At 38.8% G+C, this 24790-nt stretch overlaps 1 protein-coding gene across 1 annotated transcript in view; it reads right to left on the bottom strand.

The window, feature by feature from the left end:
• Positions 1–24790, bottom strand: part of atp10a (ATPase phospholipid transporting 10A) — a 50464-nt gene that overhangs the window by 12588 nt on the left and 13086 nt on the right. The window contains exons 4-15 of the mRNA XM_088078058.1: positions 21737–21843; positions 21516–21647; positions 21221–21351; positions 17809–18061; positions 17503–17720; positions 17222–17416; positions 13721–14276; positions 8358–8461; positions 6907–7033; positions 6616–6800; positions 5202–5556; positions 384–460 (exon numbers count right to left, since the gene is read on the bottom strand). Coding sequence (XP_087934184.1) covers positions 384–460; positions 5202–5556; positions 6616–6800; positions 6907–7033; positions 8358–8461; positions 13721–14276; positions 17222–17416; positions 17503–17720; positions 17809–18061; positions 21221–21351; positions 21516–21647; positions 21737–21843 — 2440 coding nt within the window. The remainder of the gene's footprint in view (positions 1–383; positions 461–5201; positions 5557–6615; positions 6801–6906; positions 7034–8357; positions 8462–13720; positions 14277–17221; positions 17417–17502; positions 17721–17808; positions 18062–21220; positions 21352–21515; positions 21648–21736; positions 21844–24790) is intronic.

Here is a 24790-nt window from a genome sequence, read left to right as displayed (position 1 = left end):
TCAATCTGGCCTCGTGTGCTCTGATTAACTTGGCATAAACCGTAAACACACGGGTCACAATTTTTGTTTAATGAAAACCAAACTCCTGACATTTGCTCCTGGTGTTGTGAACCATTTTTGGAAGAAGGAAATAACGACAGCAACAGGCCAACAAGCTTTAAAAGTGACTTTTTTGTTAAATGAGTGCTGTGCCGTGGATCTAATTTATGCTGATGTGAAGAGTATTCCTCCGCCCCTCCGCCGGCCCATCTGACGAGCTGAGGCAGAAATCGTAGAGGAAACGCTGCTCTGCATTTTTTTACGATCCCCTTCAAATCCCCTCCTCTGTGTCACCCTCCTCATCCCTCCCATCACCGCTCCGTCCCGCCCAGGTTTCTCCTTACCTGCATGCCCTCCTGTCCCGAGATGCCCACGCCTACGTCCGCTACCTGGATCATGCTGACATCATTGGCCCCATCACCTGAGATTAATGCAGAAAGAGAAAATAGTCCCTCAGAACAGATTCGCCTCAAGAAAAAAGCAGAAGGAACTTTATTGAGCGTGATGAGCTGTGTTGTTTTGTATGTGGGAGGAACGTCAAGCTTTCACAGAGCTGTCAGTTTCTTCGACTGTTAGATGTGTGTGTGTGTGTGTGTGTGTGTGTGTGTGTGTGTGTGTGTGTGTGTGTGTGTGTGTGTGTGTGTGTGTTGCTCTCTGTTAGAGGCCCTTCAGCGGCTCCACTGTCCCTCTGGTTAAGCAGAGCCAGGCGTGCTGAGGTGTTTTTGTTTTTCTTCCACTTTGAGAGCTGCAGATAGTTTTTTTCGTGAGCGCAGGTGTTGGAGTGGGAGATGAAGTGTCGGTGGGCAGATTTGGTTTTGTTCATCACGGATAGTAAACACGAGTGGAGTGGCAGGCGGCTCATAACGAGAGGTAGTTGGCGACGGGCGCACAAACAGAGGTTTGTGTTAGCTGGCAGGCAAACGGTGTAAAAAAAGAGAAATCTGTCCAAAGACACCCGACCTGCAGCAGGTACAAATCTATTTTTTTTTTGTAGAACTACAGTGAAATATCGCCACTGTCATCGCTCTTAACCCTTTGAAACCTGAGCACTGATTTCTTTCAAAAAGATGAGGAGAAGACAATGAGCAACTTAACAAGACAGCCCAAAAATTTGCAAAAAAATATTAAAAACGTGTTAATAAAATTACCTGAAACTAAGCGTGAAGAAAAAAAAGAAAAGCAAACATGAAAATGAGCTTAAAAAGTGCTGAAAATAAAAAATATGTACATGTATTTATTTTTTATAAATTTTATTATGTTTTTTGTGTAACGTGATTTAATATATAAATTAAATAAAATTATCAAACAGTTCTGGACAGAATAGCTCTTTTTCAAAACAAATTATTTTTAGTTAATTTTCTTGTCAACCTTTTCTAATTTATTCCAATCTGTGGGGCATTTCTTGCCAAGTTGGTCATTACCTTTTTCCAGTGTTTCTGAAAGAAATCAAGCAAAGTTGCTCAGGTTTCAAAGGGTTAATGTGGAGTCAGAAACCAGTTCTGCTCTCTGCGATGTTCACATCTTACAGAATGTCATTGATATTTTCCTCATTAATGATGAATTATTTTACACACCCATCTGCACGTCCTTTTGTGTGTAACAAGCAGTGTACATGGGTTGTGAACCTGCCTGTGTAGATGCATTTCACTGTCTGAGTAATGTGCCTTTTAACCCTGACATGGCCTACAAATCAGCAAAAAAAGTGGAAAAAGTTACAAGAAAATTACTTAAAAATAAGCACAATAAAAAAAGTAAAAAACTGACCGTCCACTGTCTGTTAAAAAAACAAACAAACAAGAAAACTACTTTAAAAAGTGCTCAAAACGATTTGATTTTTTATTAATATTTATTTTTTTTATTTATTTATGATGATGATGATGACTCTTATTATCGTTATTTTAAAATTATTTAATCAATTAATTAAAATAAAATTCTCTCCTCTTTTTTTAAACTACTTTAAAGCTAAGCTACTAGTTTATTAATAATTTCTAGCAATTTGTGGGTCATTTCTTGCCAAGTAGATCATCTGTTTACAAAGAAATCAAATTAATTGCGTTTCAACAGGTCAAACAGCTTGTGCAAGGTTTCTGAACGCAGCACAAGAAAACTGATGTCGATCCAGGTTTCAAAGGGTTAAATAACACCAAAATACTGCACCATCTACCTTAGCCCAGTTCTTTTGTCAGTGGCTTATCCTTAAAAAAGTCCAAAAGTGTGAGAAAATATTGATGAACTTCAGTGGTGCAGTGTTATGTTCTGTGATATTGTATCAGTTGAGAAACAACATCACAGATTTTGATCAATAGTTTACATGCAGATATCTGTGGCTGTGGATTATTTTGCTGCAGTGCTTCAACAAATAAAACTCTGCAGCGCTGACACAGGCTGCAGGAGGTGAAGGTACCATGTTGCGGCGTCGCAGCAGAGACGGTCTGATATTTGCATTAATAAGATCAGAGTGCTGATAGATATGAGAGCTTCGCCATCAGCTGCTGTCCCCACAGAGATGTTAAATAAAAGAGTGTGTGTTTCCTCCACATTACTGCTAACATAGCAATGACAGAAAAACGCTTGTCTGGCGAAAACAGGATCCTCCTGAGTGCAGCAGGAACAAACAAATTGAAAAACAGGAAAAAGACAGTCGTAAGTCACGCTGACGTCCTCCCGTCACCTCCGTTATGCTGCAGCTTCATTAAGCTGAAGGGGGGAATTACTGAGGTGACTTCAAATAACACTGTTTGAACTCAGCGGTCACAGCGCGGCTGCAGAGGGTGTGTGTATGATGAGTGTGTGTTTATGTCTGATAGGTCAAAGTCAACTTATATTGACACCAAAGTGAGGGAGCTTCACTACATCTGTGTTAGAGTGAGTTTACTACCCAAAAAACATGACAACAGGGATGTCCTTTATTACCGAACAGTGAAAATATATTTGATGCTTAACCCTTTGAAACCTGGGCAAATTTAAAATACCTACAAAATGTCTTTTTTGTCATTGTTGGGCCAGATACTGTCGTGCAGTACTGTTGAATCTATTTTAAATTCCATGGGAACCATAATAAAGGTGGTGTTTTGGCTTGATTTCTTTAAAAATGTGAAGAGAGTGAGAGAGTGACAAGCAAAAAAAATAAAAATAAAATAAAAAGACACAAAACGTAGTTAATAATAACTCTAATTAATTAATTAATTAGAATAAATCTGTAAAATAATTTTAAATATGCAGTTATAACTTTTAGCTATGTATATGGAAACTATAATAAAGGCGTTTTGGCTTGATTTCTTTCAATAACATGTGAAGGGAGTGACAACCCTCCAAAAAAAGACCCAAAACTTAGCAAGTATTTAGTGAAGAGTGCAAGAAAATTACCCGAAAATTAGTAAAAAAAAAAAAAAAAATACAAAAAAAGAGAGTGACAAGCAAAAAGCAGGCCCAAAATGTAGCAAGTAATGATTAAAAAGTACAAGAAAATGACCTGAAAATTAGTTATATTAAAAAAAAAGAAAAAAAAAAAAGACCAGGAAAAAGTGCTTATAAATCAAAATAATTCTGTAACATAATTTTAAATATGTGATTGTGATATTTACCTATAAATATAGTTTATCCCTTTCTTTATTCTCTGGACATTTTTCCCTAGCTTTTAAAAATAATTTTCCAAATCTACTAATATCTACAGTTTGTGGAACATCGAAGCTTCGTACTGCCTATTTTTGCAGTGTTTTCGAAAGAAATCAAACCAGTTTTAGATTAGATTAAAACCTGGTGAAAGGTCTGTAGTGCAGCAGAAGAAACCTGATCTGGGTGTTTAAGAGTTAAAGACTTTGAGGAATCTGTTAAAGTTTGTCTGAGTATAAGTAATAACTGCTACAGGGTCATTTGACAGTGATGCTCTGTGGACGAGCACAGAAATATGAATATTTAGTTTGCTACGATGGCCATAACGCGTCAGCTTCCAGCTCTAAAATGATCAGCTGCTGAGGTTAGTTTTGGACGCAGTACGAGTACATAAAGTACTTGAGGACAGGGAGGTCGTCCTGGAGCGGCAGGATAAATCTGGTGGGGGTCGTGAGAGGGCAGCGCTCGCATCATAACCACCAGAGCACAAAACAAGGAAAAATGAAGAGACGGTTTTACTAAAAATCCATATTTCATTAACAGTCTGTTAACCCTTTGAAACCTGGGCAAAGTGTTTTTATTCCTTTCAAAAACATGTTGGGGAGGCAATAAGCAACGTAGGAAAGAATGACTAAGAAATTAGCGAAAAACTACAGAAAATACCAGAAAAAAGGCAATAAAAACAAACAAAATCACAAAAGTAAACAAAAAAAAACCAAACTAGAAATGAACTGGAAAAAACATCTGGTGTAAATGATATAATATTATAATATTTCAAGAAAATATTTTTAAATATATAATTGATAATTATAAATATAGTTCTCTAGACATTTTTTCCTTACTTTAAAAAAAATAATTTTCTAATCTATCTACTAATTTCTTGCAGTTTATGGGACATTTCCTGTGAAGTTGCTCATTGCAACCTGTTTTTGTCAGAAATCAAATAATAATAATAATGATAACAACAATAATAATAGTAATAATAATAATAATGATGATGATGATAATAATAATAATAATAATAATAATAATAATAATAATAATAATAATAATAATAATAATAATAATAATTTTCTTATAACTTCTTCCCATGTTTTTGAAACACAGGTTATTATTATTATTATTATTATTATTATTATTATCCATTTTATCGACATATATATATTTTAAACCCTTTTCCTTTTCTTTTTGTTGTTACTAAATTTCAGGTAATTTTCTTGTAACTCGTAACTTCTTCCCGTGTTTTTGAATCTCTGGTTTCAGGGTTTAGGTAAACCAGTTTTTGAGCATTTTGAAGTTGATATTTCCAGCTGTCAGCAGCTGCGTGCGGGGGCTCAGGCGTGTTTTGATCTGTCTGGACGCTCCTGGATCTGACAGCCCCGTGATAGCCTCAAGGTTTACGACTACAGCTGATAGTTTAATCATTTTTAGTGATGAGGAATGTTTTTCCCTGAATAGCACAGAGTCTGTTTCTCTGCAGAAACAGACGGGACTGGGAGTTATTTGTTCACTTGAAAATTCAGAGGTTTTTGACAATAAACTTTACTCACCTATGGCGAGAGTCATGACCTTCAGCTTGTTCCGCACCAGTTTGACCACCATGCTCTTCTGCAGCGGCGTGGAGCGGCAGCAGAGCACCGAGCGGCAGCTCCGCGCCACAGCCAGAAACTTATCCTCCAGACTCTTATCCAGGGCGTACGCCAAGGTGCGCCCGTCAATCACCAGGCCCAGCCGGTGCACCATGAAGGGAGCGGTGTGGGAGGAGGAGGACGGCGATGAGGAGGCGTAGATCTCGCAGGGTGCAAAGTTACCGTGGAAGGCCTTGGCGGCGTGGTCTGTGGAGCTGCAGAGGAATTTGGCCTGGATGTAGTGTAAACTCTCCTCCAGCAACAGCGCACACGCCTCCTGGTTCAGAGACAGGCACAGAGCCGGTCTGAGTTCAGCATCAGGTCACTGAGCTGTTTAATATCAAACTGCCCGACCTGCTTCACATCTGGAAGACAGATGCTTCAGCGGCAAAGAGATAAACATCGCTGGTCCTCAAATGACCCTCGTTCTTTAACCCTTAGGGCCCGCTTTAATGCTACACACACTCATATTGCTCTGTGCACAAAACACGGTTTAGGAAATCAAGTTTTAAAACATATTACACATCAATATTATTTTCTACCTTTATTGGGTTCATTTTTTAACCAACATCAGTCCCGATCATAAATATCAAATATTCATTCATTCGCATCCTGCGCACAAAATGTGCTTTTCAAAATCAGACTACGAAAAAATAGATGTATTCATATGATTTTCTACTTTCAATTTTTATACTAACATCAGTACTAATCAGAAATATCAAATATTCTTTAATTTTCAAAATTTCAACCCTTTAAATGCCAGGTTTTTGTCATGATACCACTATGTTTTTAGATAAAAAAAACACAAAAAATGAATTATTTTCAATATACTATATGCAAAGTATTTATATTATCACAGTCTGGGACATGTCAATTTTTTTGAAGCAGCACTGATTTTCTCCATATGTCAAATATGGTAAAAATTACATCATTAAGTGTAAAATGGTGAAAAGTACAATTTCTGAGGCCAAAGCCCAGAATGACACTCAGAAATAATACAATCCCTTTTTCTTTGTTTTCACGGCTGTGGGACCAAAAACTGGTTTTCAATGGTGCATTTTTTGCACTTAACAGTATGAATGTAACAATTCTGTTTACACTAAATATTTAAGACTTATTGTAGGAGCTGAGCCAGAGATTCCAAGATTAAACAAAAATCTTGCCAAAATTTATTCCATACGCATGAACATGGCCAAAGTTATGAAAAGGTTGAGCATCTGTGGTCTGCAGGCACGATGCAGACGAGCGCTGCTGTGCGATAAATTCAAACATATGAACGTTAACAAAGTTGTGATTGTTTTTGAAGCACTTATAAAACACCTGCTTGTCCGCTCACCTGAGAATCAGCATTCAGTGTCAGGATCTCCTCCTCCGGGTCAAGCAGCTTGCAGGCGTACGCGATGTTGACGGCCGTTTCCTGCTTGTCGCCTGTCAGCACCCAGATCTGCAGGCCGGCCTTCCGCAGAGAAGCGATGGTTTCGGGCACGCCGTCCTGCAGCCGGTCCTCAATGCCCGTCGCTCCTGTAAGTATAGAAGCACGACGGTGACACACCCTTCAGTATGACACAAGAGTGAGCTACGAGCACTATCGTATGCAAGGTCTTTAATAAATAAAGCAATAAATTACCCAGAAGCTGCAGGTTTGTCTCCAGTCTCAGGGCCGAGTCAAAGAGCAGCTCCTCTCTCCCCTGGATGGCCGTCTCGGCCTCCAGGTGGCGCTGCAGCCAGCAGGCATACTGCTCCTTGGTCAGAACCTGACACACAAAAAACACACACCACTACCTGTTAAACCTTTTTGTAGCCAGGAAACTTTGCTTGATTTCATTCAAAAACATTCAGAATAAAATTACCCCAAATTTGCGAGAAATTAGTTAAAAGTAGGAAAAATAAAAAAAATAAATAATAAATGACATAAAAAACCCTGCCTATAGTGATCATTGTGTAAAATAATTTTTTACAAACATTTTTTTAAAATTATTCTTAAATATCTAATTATGATAATTACAAAGATACTTCTCTGGACATTTTCCCCAAACTAAAAAAATAAAATAAAATTAACTAAAAAAAAAAAAAAAAAGAATAAAAAAAAATAATAATTGAAAAAAAAAACACTGCCCAGATAATGATAAAAATTCTGTAAAATAATTAAAAAGTAATTTCAAACATCTTATTATGATGATTATAAAGCTAGTTCTCTGGACATTTTCCCAAGCATGTTTAAAAATTAAGTAAAAAAAAAAGAAGAAAGAAAAAAAAAGACTAAAAATAAATTACCTGAAAAAAAAAACAACTCACCAAATTAATGTTAAACATCTAATTATGAAAACTACAAAGATAGTTCTCTGGGATTTTTCCAAATAAAGTAAAAAAGAAAAAGAAAAAGAAAAAGAAATAAATGAATAAAAATAAATGACCTATAATGCCTAAAAAATAATAATCATTATAATAATAATCACTCAAAAATTATTTAAAATATCTAATTATAATAATTACAGTTCTCTGCAATTTTTTCCCAAGCTTTTTAAAAGTAATTTTCTAAATCTACTAATTTCTTGCAATTTACAGGGCTTTTTTCGCCAAGACGCTCATTGTCTTTTTAACCCATGTTTTCAAAAGAATTCAATCCAACTGGCTCAGACTTCAGAGGGTCAAACACTTGTAAAAGGCTCCTGAATGCAGCACAAGAAAAGTGATGTAGATGCAGTTTGCAAAGGGTTAAAGTATTGGAGGGAATTTAACAGTGAAGCAGCTTCTCCTCCTTTTTGCCGACACGGCAGAGGAGGAACCGCAGGAGAATGTGCGACCTTGAGAAGGTGTTTTATCACATCGCTTTGGTAACGGGCTTTGCACAAGCGGGGATATAACGAGCCCGGCTTGTGAGAGCATAAATTAACAGCCTGGGAAAGTGGCACAGATTGCAGCTGAGTCACGAAGAATGTCACTTTGGAAGGGCCGGCCCATGTGATCATCTGCGCCGGGCTACAAACACAACCTGCCAAAAAAGCCACTGAAAAACATCATCTCCCACTTCTGAAGCAGTTTAATAAGAGAAAGTGGAGCTTTGTGGATCCACGTTACCTTTTTTGCAATGCACAGTGTGCGGAGGCCATCTGCAGCATACAGGTTCAGGTAGTTTTGGGTCCGGCTGACAATCTTTTTCTGGCGTTTCCCTTTGGAATTTCCTTAAAATAAGCAGCAAAACACACAAAAATGAGGATTTTTTTAAGGGAATTTGCACAAGTGCTTCCAGACTGCCAAAGGCTTCCTCCAAGAGGCACATGGAGGCCATCTGTCTTCACACCTAAATTTACCATGAATGCTGCGCCTTAATATATTTCACCAAGTCTTCATATGACTCATCAAGCTGCGTCTGGAGTATAATAAGCAAAAAAAAAACAAACTCATTTTGCAAACACAAACTTATCTAAATGATTTCAATATGACTGAATGCCACATGGCGTTTTAGGTGTTTTTGAAGTATCTTGTTTTGTAAAAGAGTCTAAGTGTCTCTGGCGTCTTTGGCAGGCGGATGGTGTCCAAACAGATTGGCTTTATCAGTCTCCTGACACAGACGCACCGTCCAACACTCTGATCGCCAGCCTTGTAATCTCACTAATAACACCACAGCTTGGCAGGCGCTGCCACACATGCACCGCCGCGCAAAAATATTTTTAATGAAAAGAACAAATTCACACAGGATTGTCAGTAATCTGAAGATCTCTAACAAAAAAATGATCATTTTCTAAATCATGATAACGGAGAAACTTAGGATTGTCTCATATAGAAGTAATATGACGGTTTCATCTTGTTCACTAATATTCTTGCTGTTTGTGACAAAAACTTTCTTTCCTCTTTGGACATGAAAAAAAAGTGTCTCCAAGGAAACAGGAGGCTGTACAGACGCAGGTTGAACTTTGCACAATGTTTATTTTAACTACTACTAAAAATAGAAAAAAAAATCCACCTAAAATACGATTTGAGTGCTGCATGTTAAAGGGATAGTGTGGAATTTCTGACGTTGTGTTGTATGAGGTATTTATTCATAGTTATATCATCATACAAATACCCCCAAATACAAAATTAGTGCGTGCATGCAGGTTTTTTAAACATGGGTAAAGCTGTAAAATAAAGGCAATCGACTGTATTCCCACTGCCAGTGATCACACTGCTGGGTTGTTTTGGTGTGCCCGTGCGAAGTGACAGATAAGCTGCCGAACAGGTGAACAGTAGACAGCAGCAGGAACAGAGGTCTTTGAAAACTTTTCAGCGGTTTCTTCTCTTTATATATGGTTTACATATTCTCTCTTTCAAACTTGGTGCAGATATATTTGAACATTTAAGTGTTGTAGTGCTGCTTGGGAGGAGATGGAGGGTAATTAGTGACAGCACCTCATTGTGTTTTGATGGTAAAGGAGCTGAAATTACCACATCCACCCATGTCTACAGCTGAGCCATTTGACCTGGGTGTGAAAACCGATCGTACGCATTCTTGTAGCATTAAAAAGCTAAATGTTAGTTGGTGTTATCATGTTTTATGCGCAGTGGGAGTGAGGCTAAAGTAACCAGACTTTTGATCACTCATGCATTTTCAAAAATCTCTGATAAAGTGATCTAACACAGCCAAAACATAAAGAAAACATCCCTTTTCAAAAGTATTTGCATACGTGTAGACGGGGACTCAGGATACTGTATTTAAATTTACTGACAGTGGAAGATTTTCTATCGGTAAAAAAACGACATTTAATTCTGTTTTAAGGTGGAATTTACTATCAAACAGGAGTGAGACTGAAGTTACGTCATGACACACTCCAACTTCTGAGCCCTGAGGGTCTCCTCCAGCACCACCGCATTATTAGAGCGACACTGACTTCCTCGAGCCTGAATGGAGCCTTTATGGAGGTCTGTGTTACGAGGAGGCCCAACTCACTGCACTCTAACTGGCTGCTTTCAGCCAATGTCTCTGCTGTCTCTGTGTGTGGGGACACACCCTGTCGGACACTGAAACTGCCGAAATGAGACACATGGTGGAGGAGGGTGAGAGTGTGACAACTGTCCCGCTGGAGTCTCTCTCCTCTACTCCACTTCTTAAATTAAACCCTTTAAAAACCTGTTGTGACATAACTTTTCTTGTAGTGTTTTTAGATCACAATCTATTTAACCCTTTGTAACCTGAGCAACTTGGTATGATTTTTTTTTCAAAGACATGGAGAAAAAAGGCAATGACCAAGTTGGCAAGAAATGTCCCACAAACTGCAAGAAATTAGTAAAAGGTATAAAAGAAAATGACCTGAAAGTTAGTTTTAAAAAAAGGGGGAGGCTTATTAGAAAATTATGAAAAATGTCCAGAAAACTATATGATTACTTGCTTAACATTATGTTACAGAGAGAAATTATACATATATTTTTGAATTTTCAAGTCATTTTCTGCTTTGTTTTTCCTCCTTATTTTCTTAACGTTTTTTGTAATTTCTTGCCTATTTTGGGGCAATGTGTTGTTCAGCTGCTCACTGCCTCTTTCCTACATTTTTGAAAGATTTAAAACCATTTTGCTCAGGTTTTAAAGGGTTAAGTGAATGGAAAGACTCATGAAAAAAGCTCTCACATTGCATTGCTCTATGGAGGGCATTAAAAATGACCAACAATCAGCAGAGCCAGCAACCTCAACGCAGGCTGATAATGGAAAATCAATACAATAAATCATATTGTAATTCACAGTTTTTGCAGGATTGCACGTCAGCTGCAAAACACAGCAGAACAAGATGGGAGTGCTCTCCTCCGCTGATGTCTTCATTCAGTGTCGGAGGATCATTTAGCTGCCTGGCTGAGATGAACCGCCTGCCTCTAATGAGCCGGAGGAGCCACTAACCTGACATGTGAAATAAATGAATTACCCTAAAAACATGACGGCATGCTTTTACTGAGAGGAAGCAAAGACAAGTTGCTGCACAGGTTGATTCAGCCCGTCAAAATATAAATATGTGAAATATACCGTATATGTTCAGTTTATAACCAGAAAAAAAGACATTGAGATATCTTAAAGGGGCACTCCAGTGATTTAGTATTGCACTTATATTAAATTGTTTGGATTTGGAGAGACAAATTTAATAAAAAGTGGTCAAAATTTATATTGTAGAGACACCTCAAGTCCCTCATGTTGGTCAAACTCCCTAAAACATATGATCATTTATTTCCCATAATGAATACTCAATAGTAGGGACGGTAAGACGAAGCTTTATGGCCATATTGAGGAAAAATGTTTTTTTAATCTTCAAGCATAAAGTCGTAATATTATGAGAAAAAAGTCGATTTTATGAGAATAAAGTTGTAATTTCCTGAAAATAAAGTCGTAATATTACAAGAATAAAGCCATAAATTTATGAGAATAATGTTGTATTTTTATGAGAAAGGGTATATTTATTTTTACAAAAATAAACCTAATGCTAGCGAACTATAAAACAGACGAGAGCACAAACAGCCTCCTTGGCAACCACACGTAACCTGTTGACCTGTGCTCTCGCCATCTAAAAACACAGTGGTATCATGACAAAAACCTGGCATTTAAAGGGTTAAAATTCCTAAAATTAATAAATACTTGATATTTATATTTATAAGGACAGATGTTGGTTGAAACATAATAATATTATAATATTAATGTATATTTTATGCTTGATTTTGAAAAGCGCATTTTGAGCTAAGCGCAATACGATTATGTGCAATATTAAATGATTTCACCGATTCAGAAGTGCGGGCTGCTGCATTTTTCTGTTTTCTATCATCGTAAACACGTCTGTGAATGAGCAAAAAACACACGTTTGCAGCACTACAAACTGTGTTGTGTTATTGCTCTGGTCTGCGCTCTGAAACTGTCCCTGCTGAGCACCCTGCACAGATGTCTGGTGACTGTGTACAAAGCATTAGTGAAAAGTGCCTGTGTAGCTCTCTGTGTGCCTGGAATACTAACAACCCGGTCCACCTTCGCCGTTAAGACGTTACAGAAGTCGAAGTATGGAACAAGGCTTTAAGATCACAGAGAGAAAAAAAAAGAAGTGAAGGTGTTTTTCTAAGGTACCAATAAATATTGATGCTGAGTTTTGCAGTTAAAAATACGAGTTCTTACATAACATTTTATATGTTTACATCAGTGGAAAGAATGAGCGTTTGGGGCAGGAGGGGTGAAACCTTGCAGGCACGTTAGTCCACAGACACACAGCAGAATCACAATTTCCTACAAAAGCTACAGCAGCTACAAACCAATCCATCATTCGGGATTGACCGGAGCAAAGTGAAAATATTCTCACTTTGCCGACATGTCCAGCGGTGTGCCGCGTGAAGATTACATCCAATGATTTGTAGGCGATGACCTGCTCACGGCCATTAATTCGGGTGAAGTCTGCAGATCGCTCCAAACCACATGACAACACCACGCTGACAGCCGCGTCATCATCCATCAGAGAGCGTGCCACCACGAAATTCACCTGCCTGTTGAGATCAGTCCCTAACTGGACACAACAATCTGAGGATGGCTACAGCGACTGTATTCATCGCTCTTTGTGCTCTGCCTCGTAAAGACAAGAATTTCAAGCAGTTTTTCCACCTCATGGTTTGTTTTTTTTTTTCAATTAAATCTGCAATCGTGCAAAGGTGGAACAGAGTGGAATCGCCTTTAAGCAGAGTTCATACACATTTTAACCAGTTCATTTCCAGGATTTTTCAATGTCCAGCGATACTCCTTATCAGCTCTTTTCAGAACTTTATAATAACTTTTTTAGATATAAATTATTTTAAAAAATGAATTCAGAACAGGACTGAAGCTGAATATTTAAATATAAATTAGGGACTGTTTGTAACTTAAGAGGGGAGGGTGTGGGTAAAAAAAAAAATAAAAAAAGAGGGATGTCAAAGATGTCTTAAGCACTGGGGGGAGAGACCTATATTTTATTTTGGTTTTAGAGGAGGGGCTTACAATTTTAAATGGTTATATTTTGTATTTATTTTACTTCTGATTTTAAACTTTTTTTTCCCTTTTAAAAATGTTTTGGCATTTTTTTAAGGAAAAAATGTTAAGAGATTGCTTTTTTAAATTTTTTTTGGGTGATGAAAAATAAAATTTTTAGATTTGTTGGGTGAATTTTGGGTGATTCTTTTAAAAAAAGGGCAGGGATTTTTGTCCTTGAAAGTTTTTGGGTGTTTTTTTATTAAACCTGGCCTTTTTTAAAATTTTATTTAGATTTTTTTGTTGTGATTTTTAAAGAAAAAAAAAAGATTTTTGTTTTCTTTGGATGACGTGTTTTCTTTAGATTTACCCCGCAAATGTATCACAGCCAGACACTGTAAAAACCGATATTACTGCTGGATTTTCACATTTCCTTGAACACACCATCACATGTTTGTGGAACAAAATTCAATGACTTTTCCAAAAAGATGAAATTAATGTTCCCTACCTGTGTCGGGGGGTTTGATGAGGTCCATGATGACAGAGTCTGCTCCTTTAGTGTAGACCGTGATCTGATCCGTCAGAGGGTGTCTGACCACCACAGACATGCGCTTCCTGGTGGAGTCGAAGCCCAGCGTGTGCAGCAGCTCAAAGCTCAGCTTCCCCAGGTGCGGCAGCTCCACGGTCACCTGGTCAGGGAGGCGTCCGACGAGCGAGCACTTGTAGGCCCTGGCGGCGTAAACCAGCGCAGCCTCGTCAGGCGACTCTGCTTCGTAACGCAGCTCGGCCTCCTCCGCGTTCCACGCCTTCCCGTCGTAGCAGGGCGGGATGGCGCTGAAGGCGTTCTCCAGGCCGGGCGGATGCTCCTCGTTCAGTTTGGTGAGCGTGCTCTCTGCGGACGGGGACGACAGCATGCTGGAGCATCCCCTGTTGGAGGAGCGGTTGGTGATGAGGCTGGAGGAGCTGCTGCTGTTGGAGCCGGAGGTCAGACGGCTGGGGGTGAAACGTTTGATGAAATCCTCGATGGTCTTAACTGGAGACTTCATCTCAAACCTCATGCGGACCTGCGGGACAAAGAAACACGAGTCAGTCACACCTGCAGCAGCATGTAGCAGAACTTCTCCAAATTATGAAAATACAAAGTTATTTTGGAGCTTAATGTTTAGCCTTTTACAGTTTACGTTACTGTGTGGAAGTGAACTTTGGTCATTTAGCTGCTGGCTACAGACACCAGCATACTCCATCAGAAAACTTGAAAATCGCAAATGCAAATCTTTTTTTGTTTCTCCTACAGTACATTTATGCACTTTAGTCTGTTTCACAGTTTCACTGCTTCCTTTATTATTCTATTATCATTATTATAAAACTTAATTGTTTCCAAAAGCACACCGAGATAAAGTTAAACACTGTAGAACATAGAAAAAGTTGGTCACCTCGTGCTTTTAAAATTATAATTGCAGTGATGGATACACAAGTCAGTTCATTAAATAAATATCACATGATCATCTTTTATCATTTTATTATTTTTAACGTATTTATTGTTTTACTTTGTACTGTTATCCTTTAATTTGCCTCTCATTTACAGATTGAGTATTTTACTTATTTTTTATTTTTACTGTTATCATTTTTATTCATTTATTTATTTATTTTTATCTTACTATTTATAGGTTTTATGCCTCTGGTGTTTCCTCCTGTAGTGTTTCCTCAGTTCCTGGTTTTAATTAATTGAGTATTGTTTTTGTTTTTTTGCGTTTTTATTCACGTACTTGTGTGTGTTTGCGTGTGATCTTGGTTTTACTGTATGAAGCACTTTGTGTTACAGTTTGTATGAAAAGTGATATATATTTTTAAAGTCTATCTATCATCAGTATGATGTTAAGTTGGTAAAACCTCTTGAGCTCAAGAAAATCTGTAAGTTAGGTTTTATGATGATTTAGCTTTTGGGAAACAAGACCCAGCTCTAGTAGTACAAAAGACTCCAGTCCTGATGAAAATGCACCTCCTGGCTTTTATCCTTTAGTCAATCCTTTATCCCGAGGTGGTGCAGTACAATAGCAGAAAGAGTGACTCACATTGAGGACTCCTGGCAGCAGGAGCCTCTGCACTCACATATATAGATATAAATCACTCAGGTGCCGGTTCAGCCACAAGGGCATTATAATAAAATGTGAACAATTACACTGGCACAAAGGACGAAAAAGCACAAACAATAAAAAAGAAACAGCGACTGTATCAAAGCCAACGCTTTTGTGCAGATTTACATTTCCTCCCATTTTATCAGATCACCTCCAAACAGAAACACCATAAATCCATCGAGTCCATAAATAATGTGTCACACTGTAAAGCCTAATCTGAGCAGATTTGTGCCTGTGACTGGCAGCACGGCGAGCTGGTGCACTCGGTGTGTGGCGAGGAGAGGATATCACCTCTGAACAGGACGACCACACCCAGGCTCCCACAAAAACAAAACAAAACACGGATACACACAACTGTGGCCGCAGCGAGCACATCAAAGATACAGGCAGCACGGCAGCGAAAGCTACGTGACTCTGGCAGGATTTTGGAGGGTTTTAGTGTTTTTGAGACGTGTGTTGAGTGTTTTTTTTAGGGAATAATAATGTGCAGCAAACTGAATACTTTTTGTCAAACGATGGAAACTACTCCCACAAGAAAAACATGAAATCTCAAAGGGGTTTTGCTTTTGGAAAGATATCAATAGTGCCTATTGAATCCCCTACTGATGCTCTTTATAATATTTCCAAGTTTTTAAGATATTATTCTTGTTTCAGAGCCAATTTCAGGAGCATGCTGATAATAGAGAAGTGGTTCAATTCTATTGTTCCTTTTTTAGGGGTACATGAATGCAGCCAGACCTTTCAAATTATTACTGTTATAGATTTTATTGATTTATTTAGCTTTAATCACTTCATTTATTTATTTGGGTTCTACCTTGGGTTGAGTAAATGGATAATAATGAGGGGCCTTTGCTGTTAACTTAATTTAATCAAAAAACAAATCTCATTTTCTTCCATCCTTAGTTTTAACATCATTTAATCCTGTCTTACTAAACATATTAGTCTAAACTCAGAGAACCATATGAACATGTGCAGTAAAGAGATTTGTAAAATTTGAACACAGGACAGGAGGTGTAATGGTAACAAATGTAAGTGTATAGAGGGGTAGAAATAATCTTTTGCCCATTACTTTTTGCCCCCCCAGCAAATACTATTACCAACTTTAAAAAAAAAAAGAAAAAAAAGTGGTATCTGAAAACTAGTAATTTTGTAAAATTATAACTTTATAAAGTTGGTATCGGTTATTTTTCCTGCCAGATTGTTTAATTTGTGTTCTTGTTGTTATAAAGTAAAACTTTATTAAAATTAAACAGCAGTGAGTCTTCTTGTTGGTGCGACATCGATATGGGACACATAGCTGTCCCAAGTCCACACTAATCACATCCCACAGCATCCTCGATTAAACGGGCGGAGCAAAACCACATCTGGGCATTTGGACCGAACTTGGGGAGACGGGACTCTGAAGTGGAACAGCATTCGGGCTGCGACCGAATGAGACTTGAGAAAGGGCGAGAGTCAATGGACAGAGCGAAGACGTTACCGTCTCAGTGAGTTACTTAGTTATTGTGTCATAAACAGCAGACGCTTCAGGAAAAAGACCGTTATCGCGGAAGAAGTGTTCGGCAGCAAAGAAAAGAAACGATGTAAGAAGAAGATAAACTAGAGTAAATATCTGAGTCTTTCCAACGCTGGAGACAAAAGATGCAGTTTGATGCTGAACTCGCGACGTTTCTTTTAGACTCGTAAGTAACATTTAACACTGAAACATATCTTTAGATTAACTAATGACAACACAAACTGTAGGCTCACAGTTCGCCATAAACTTCTCAGACGGCGTGATGTGACTGTTTTCTGGTTACTGTGGCGATGTTAAACGTGATGAAGGTAAACTAAACACAAACGCCTGAAGGTTGGACCGTTGAGGTGAGTTTTACCTTCTGCCGGGGCTGGTTCGGGGACGACACCACCACCGTGTTGCAGATGGTGAGAGCGATGAAGAAATCGATGATGTCGGCGAGGTCAGAGGGCAGCGTGGATGTGGGCTGGCTGTGAAAGCGCATGAAGTCCAGCTGACTGCTGCATTCGTTGACTTTGTTGAGGAGCTGAGGGTCGGGGGTGATATTTTTCTCCTGCAGGAGTGGAGGAAAGGAGGGTTTATTAGAGGAGAGCGCACGGCGGCACAGAGTATGACGGCATGACGGCGAGGAGCACTGACCATGGGGCTGCTGAAGGCCGTGTGCTTGGACAGGATGCTGGCTCTTTTGGCCTCCGCCCTGCTGCCCGTCCTGCGGTGGGACTTTGTGCTCTGGGAGCGCAGCACCACGCGGGCGCTCTGGTGGCTGGTCACACTGTCCCGTCTGGGCAGGGTGCCACCGTGAGACGTGCACTCTTCCTCCTCAGAATCCATCTCCTGGTACATGGCGAGCCTCCTCGCTGGATAACACACGCACACGTCATTAGGAGTGACTTAAAAAGCAATGAGTGCTCACTGAGGGAGTATGTGTTTGATGGCTTGTCTCACCGTTGGCATCATGGGAGTACTCCACCCCCGCCACAGTGCAGCGGCGAAACACCATCTTGTTCTCCGTCAGCGTGCCCGTCTTGTCAGAGAAGATGTATTGCATCTGGCCGAGGTCCTCGGTGATATTAAGAGCTCTGCACTGCAGGTGAGAGTCCGTCTCCTCGTCGTACAGATCCATGTCCTGATGGATGAAGTACACTTGGCAGATCTTAACGATCTCAATCGACACAAAAAGGGAGATGGGGATCAGCACCTGCGAGAGGACAGAAACTTTGTTAGAGAAGAGTTAGAGCTGTTTGATTTTACGGCCTGCTCTCTACAGTAAAGACTGTGGAGCATCTCAGATGATGCAAAAAACACAGAAAGCATGATGTGGGAAAATATAACTCCACGCTGATTCAGCGGTAACACCTGGACACTACAAGCAGAGGTGTGAAGAATAAACTGAAAACAAACATAAATGCAACACTTGTTTTCACTCCCATTTTTCTTGTGATAACTTTAGGACTGCGCAATAAAACTATAACGATGTCAAATCGTAATATAACTTTTAAATTTAGTTTAACAAATAATAATAATTAGTTGAATAATCCTGCTGTAAACCATCTTCAAGGTGATACTACAATTACCATCATAGATCACCAGACCCATTATTGATGATTAATTTATCGCTCTCACATTTAAAAAGACTTTTCAAATTACAGCACAATTCAGGATAAAACAAAAAGATCACAAACAGGGAAATACTGGCTTTAATGAAAGCTGAATTAAAATAATGATAATAACATGATATTTTCGTTATGATCCAGCATGGACATGACCAACAGCCTGCGCCAGCGCACAGAAATGTCCAAAAGACTGCTCCAGCGCAGACATGTCCGCCAGCCCGCTCTAGCGCACGTACAAGTCCAGGGCGGACATGTCCGACAGCCTGGCAGTCCAGACTGGGGCTGCCAACTCCCACACATCTGCCGTGCCTCAGGCTTTTGGGCTTTGTCTCACGCTGTCATGACGCCAAGGAAAATCTCAAGCCAAAACACAGCGAGGGCTGAAGTGTTGAACAATCATGTAAAAAAGTGAACCACTTTGACTCTAGAACAGCTGAGTGTTTGACAGCCACAGCATTTCATCATCTGATCAAACAGCTGATGGTCCGACAGCAGCGCAGTGAGACAGACAAACAGAGCGCAGCTTCTCCTTAAAGAACCAAAGTGTCTGAAACAGACACATTGCAGAGGTGGAAAGTGACTTCTTTAGACCTCTACAGACGACTTTGTGTTAGTTTCAGGTTTATATGATATCCTATATAATCCTTATGAAATTTCCTTCTTTTTTTTTTCTTCTAAATTTCAGGTAATTTTCTTGTTACTTGTAACCTGAAACTTCTTCCCATGTTTTTGTTTAGGTTTTTAAAGAGTTAAATCTGTGTTAGTGAGCACTTCTCCTTTGCAAAGATAATCTATCCACCCGACAGGTGTGGCATATGAAGGTGCTGATTTAACAGCATCATTACTACACAGGTGTGCTTTTGGATGGTCACAATAAACGTACGCTCTATAAAAAGACATCTGAATTAATTTCACAGCATGAGGGCTACAGATACGCATTTTTTGTCTCATAAGATTTATCTGTGAAGCAAATACTACTCTAAAATAGGGATACACTATATTGGTTTTTTTTTGCCGCCAGCTTATTTTGGAAGATTGCAGATGTAGATATAAATATATGCACATATTTCTTTCAATGTAGTTACAGAGAAAAATAAGTCTCTTGTGTGGAACTAAAGGAGTAGTGTGTAAAATTTAGGGGGATTTAGTGGTATTTAGCAGGGAGGACTGCAGATTGCGACCAGCTGAACCGTCTCCTGGTTAGGTTTCCTCTGGTGTTCAGGTTTTAACCAGGAGCCGAATTTTCCACAGAGGTCTTTTCTTCTCGAAACAAATGGACCAGGTGAACTCTCACGTTACAAATCAGTGTGTTTCTGACACTGTTCAGCTCATCTGAGACAGCTGCTAACCCAGCACCTGCTGCTGTGCGCTCATCTTTTTTCTCTGATGACTAAAGATCCAGAAATTAAAGAGGTTTGTATCAGGAGCTGATTATCTACAGAGGTCTCTTCCTCTTTAAAATAATGATTCAGGCGATTTAAATCAGAAAATGTGTGTTTTCACAATAATCTTGTCGCAGAGGGGCTGCTCACTACTATGGCTGATGCCACTGTTTGGTTTGTCTGTTCTGGGCTACCGTAGAAAAATGCTGATCTCCCTAGACGAGGACCAGCTCCCTACGCAGATAAGAACTGCTCGTTTTAAAGTGACAAAAACACAGCAATTGCTATTTTCAGGTGATTATGCACTAAACAGTATTATATTTGCATCTCTTGTCTGCACTTTTGCTATTTTTGTTTGTCCTTTGATATCTTATTTCTTTACTCTTTTATTGTAAACCTGTATGCTTTATTATGCTTTTATATTTTATTGCTCTATAAAGCACTTTGAATTGCTCTGTTGTATGAATTTTGCTACACAAATAAGCTGCCTTGCCTAAAAAAAATACACTTAAAACTGATTTGTGACCAACATTTGAGAAAAACAGGCTTTTTGTTTGGATTAAAAGTCTAAGATCTTTTATTTTGACTAATGAAAAAAAATGGTTGTTTGTATATTCAGTGAGAATTCGTTGGAAGATTAAGCTAAAAGTAATGAATAAACAGTTAAAAAATCGCATGTAATGGATAAACACTTGGTACAGTTAGCTACACTCATTTTCCGTCACGTTTTCTCTCGGTCAAGTTCTTAGTCATTTAAAAAACGATACACAAGTCTTCAGGGTTTATGTTTGATAGTTTAAAAATTGTTGGTGTAATCCCCGAGTGAGACATTTCCAGGCAACATTTCTGGAAAGTAGTTCCGGAGAAATGAGTCATAGCTTTTTGGGAGGGCAGTTGAGGTTGCACACTTTCCATGCGGACGCCAACAGAGTCATGTGTTTATTTGGAGCAGCGTCTGGTAAAACTGGTGGGTCCTCCAACCTTAAACAGTCACTGCCGAAACCAGTGAAACCAGTCACTGACTTCTCATTTACTGCCGACCTGCTATCAGAGGAACGTGCTGCCACATCTGACACGGGACACGCTGACATGTTCATGACGTTTTTGGATCCAAAACAAACAAATCAATAGCTGTCAGTGGCTTCTTCCTCTCGTATTAGAAAGATTATTTTGCAGTATGAAGCACACACAGAGAAGATAAAGATCTAAAGGTCAAACCTCCGCGGGGAGAAAAATAACCACAGCGAGCGCTCTGATTTACAGCTTGTGAGATAAACCATTTCAAACTTAATCATGTAGCGCGTCTTGTTTACGTCTTTATCTGTGCCTTTGTTTCTTTTTGAGCTTCTCTGCGGCTCGTACCTGAAAGACGATGATCATGGTGAGGAAGAGATAAATGGCCGACATGATGGGTGATAAGTCCGTCCCCTCTGGACTAAGAACGTCAAACACGGGTCTCTTATCTCCGTACTGAAACATCCACAACCCATGACCTGGAACAGCAACATCACAAGGTCAACTCATATAAACACTGCAAACAGAAGACAGAAATAACAGGAACAGTAAACACAATCTTTGCTTTTACGCAATAACTGCAAAAAAAAAAAAAAATGAAGAAATTGAAAATCTTTCCAAAACAACTGGACCGTTAACGCACCGACAGCAGCAAACAGGCACATGACCAGCAGGATGATGACACACCAGAACACATCTACATTCATCTGTCGCTCCAGTTTACTGCGCTTGTAGCGCGGGCCGTTGTTGTTGAGCATAGCTTTGGTCTCGTGACCTGCGGGGACACGCGGCGTGTTAGCAGCAGCGGGTCAGAGGTCAGATTTGAAGCGTGACGACCTACGGCGGTGAAAGTTGGGGGCTGACCTGCGTAAATGACGATTCCCACAGCCTCCTCCGTGTTGCGGATGGTGCAGCCTCTCAGCAGCAGGTTTTCTTTGTAAAGTGCATCTCTTCTCCCGCTGCGATGGATTCTGTCGGGTTACAAGACGCCGAAAAATGACTTCAGTATTACAATCTGTAAATAACGTCAAAAAGAACCTGAAAACGAAACTCTTTAACTTCTATTAATCTTTGTCCAATTTTTATCATTTTTAAAATGTATTTAGTTTTAATCTACCCTCTTCTGTTTGTTTATTTATGAAATTGGATCCTCATTAGTTGCTAACAGGAGAGTTACTATTCTTCCAAAGGTCTACACAAAAAAATAAATACATAACACACAAATGCATAAACCATACCCTACACCAAAATCCACATATTAACCCTTTCCCATCTCAAACCCTATCAAATGTATCCAATGTATTATAGTCCAAGTGTGATATCCCAAGTCATAAAATAAAATAAAATAAAATAATAAAAATAAAGGATATACTCCAACAGTATTTTCTTGTAATAAATCGAGAAACTAAGATGAAATAAAATGCAATACAACTCTGTGTCTTTAGTGGAAGAAACCATAGAGATTTACACAATAATAACACTAATGCTATTGCCTGTATTATCTTTTCTTACATTGTTTTTGACCTTCCTCATATCACTTTAGTTTTATTTTATTGCAATATTTTAGGAGGAATGATTATTGGTACTTTTTTTCCTCTCAAATATATTTATTAAATTTTCCTTTTTTTCCCAACAAATACAAGAACACATAAACACAAAGGAAACACACAGCTCAGTACAATAATTGTACAACAGTGGTATTTAGCCACAACATATGTGGTTTTTCTTTACATGCTTGTACTTTTGCCATAGTAACAGCACCTTGACTAAAGCTGTGCATGGGCAGTTTCTATTTTATATATACACACACACACACACACACACACACACACACACACACACACACACACAAACACATGTATATATTAAAAAAAAATAATATAAAATTATATATATATATATATTTGATTATTGGTACTTTGAAAAAAATGTATTTATTATCACAATTTCATTTTTGATCAATAATCATTAGTAATGTACATAATATGCTGACTAAGTGGATAAAGGCAAGTTTTAAAACGAGTATGACTGTCTGATTATATGAGAAAAGTACATCAATTTAATGTAATGCAACCTTTTAAAATCAGGAAAAAAACACACCATTTATTCCATATCACTATATAACATAAACAAAAATATATACTCATATCTCGATACAATATAATATCTTTATATTGACATATTGCACAGCTCTTCTATAAGCACTGGTCCAAAATCTTATCAAACAAAGGCAAAATAACCACGGCTATGTCTCTACACTCAGGTGAAAAATACTGATGCTCTTGGAGAAATAGAGTATCTCTCTATACCACAGCCCCCGAGACAACATCAGTTTATTCTGCTGAGCACCTCAATCGATCACGCTCTAAAGCATCGTGGTCCTCCCTCACCAGGAGCCCTTATCTCAGCACAAAGTCCCTCTGAGACAGACGCACTGACCGTGCGACCGCTCCGCTGGAGCCCCTCGGGCTTAGAGTCAATCAGGCAGTTCACTGCTTCATCGCTGACCCTCAAGTCGCACTTCAGACTCTTAAATTTAAAGCTTGTCGGGCTCATCTGGAGCGTCAATGTCCTACAAAGACCGGATTCAGCTCTTAGACGGCCCACCAAGGAAGTTCAAACCCCTTTTAGGAAAGGCTTTAAAAGTACAAGTGAGATGGATGTTGAGCTGTATTAAATGTGACAGTTGTGGGGGAGCTGAGCTTCTCGTGCTCCTAGGAAATTTACCATATTTAAGAGTAACAAGCACGTGAAAGGCCCTCCGAAATTGTAAATATGAGCGGGAAATTTCGATGATGCCCGAGCTGCCAGATTGCGACAGCAGAAAAGGCGAAAAGCATTGAAACAGTGTCAACAATTGACTATAAAACATTAAATATTTTGTCATTTTCTTCCTGGTAGCTATCATTTACTGTTAGTAGTTGCATGTTTTAGTATATGCATCTATTAGCTGCAGCAAACAAGCAAACTTTTAACTATAAATCATGCCAGGCGAGTGTACTGACAGTGATAACGTTATTTTATAACAACAGTTGCTGACTTGAGGTCATAAATTTATAAACACGGCAGCTAAAAGTCAATGTTTGGTCAATGGTAAGAAACTTTTTTATTAATTCTGATATTAATGTTGTTTGTCTTAATTATTGTACATGCTGTATCTTCATATTGTATTTTTTGTAATTATTATTATTTTAGGATGCCTTTTAACATCACGCAAGGGTATGAAAACTAGCTCCCCAGCTAACCCGGGGGCATTTATATTTTTTAAAAATGTGGATTAATGAACATTGTCCCTTTTTAACAAGTAAACTGCAAATTACTAATAAATATAAATTTTTGATCATGTTGAGTGTAAAATGGTATTAATGTTAACTGCTGTACATGTAGAGTGACCTAAGTTAAATATAAAACAAAAAAATAAAAATATATTACATAAAATATATCAAAAAACAAAATAAAATAAAAACTATAAAAAAAATAGAAACAGCTATTAACCTCTTGTTTAAACGATTTTAGCATTAAAATACAACCCATCTTCTTTGTAGCTTCCATGTTGTTCCCACTTTACAAAAAAAAACTTCCCAACTTGGAAACGTCGACCTTCTGGCATCACGTGAACGCAGGATAAATAAAAAAGGATCTCAAGTGTGTTTGTGAAACGGCTCCACAACCTTCAGCTGAAAGCGGCGTTTAATCATCTCTGTTGTATCTCTTTTCAACGTCACGCCGCTGTCAGCGTGTTTACTAACAGTTCATCCTCCGGCCTCTGACAGGCCGACACGTCACCGCCGTTACAGATTGATAACCGCGTCCCTGAGCTCCGAGCAGCCGTTCACGCTCGCCGTTCAAATTGATAACACGCTGAGACGCAGAGGGCTTTCTCTCACAGAAAGGTGGTGAGATTAGACTTTGGCCGTA

The sequence above is a fragment of the Plectropomus leopardus genome, chromosome 5, assembly GCF_026936395.1.
Source record: "Plectropomus leopardus strain MGB_pleo_1.0 chromosome 5, ASM2693639v1, whole genome shotgun sequence".
NCBI classification, from domain to species: domain Eukaryota; kingdom Metazoa; phylum Chordata; class Actinopteri; order Perciformes; family Serranidae; genus Plectropomus; species Plectropomus leopardus.
This window is presented reverse-complemented; position numbering and strand designations above follow the sequence as displayed.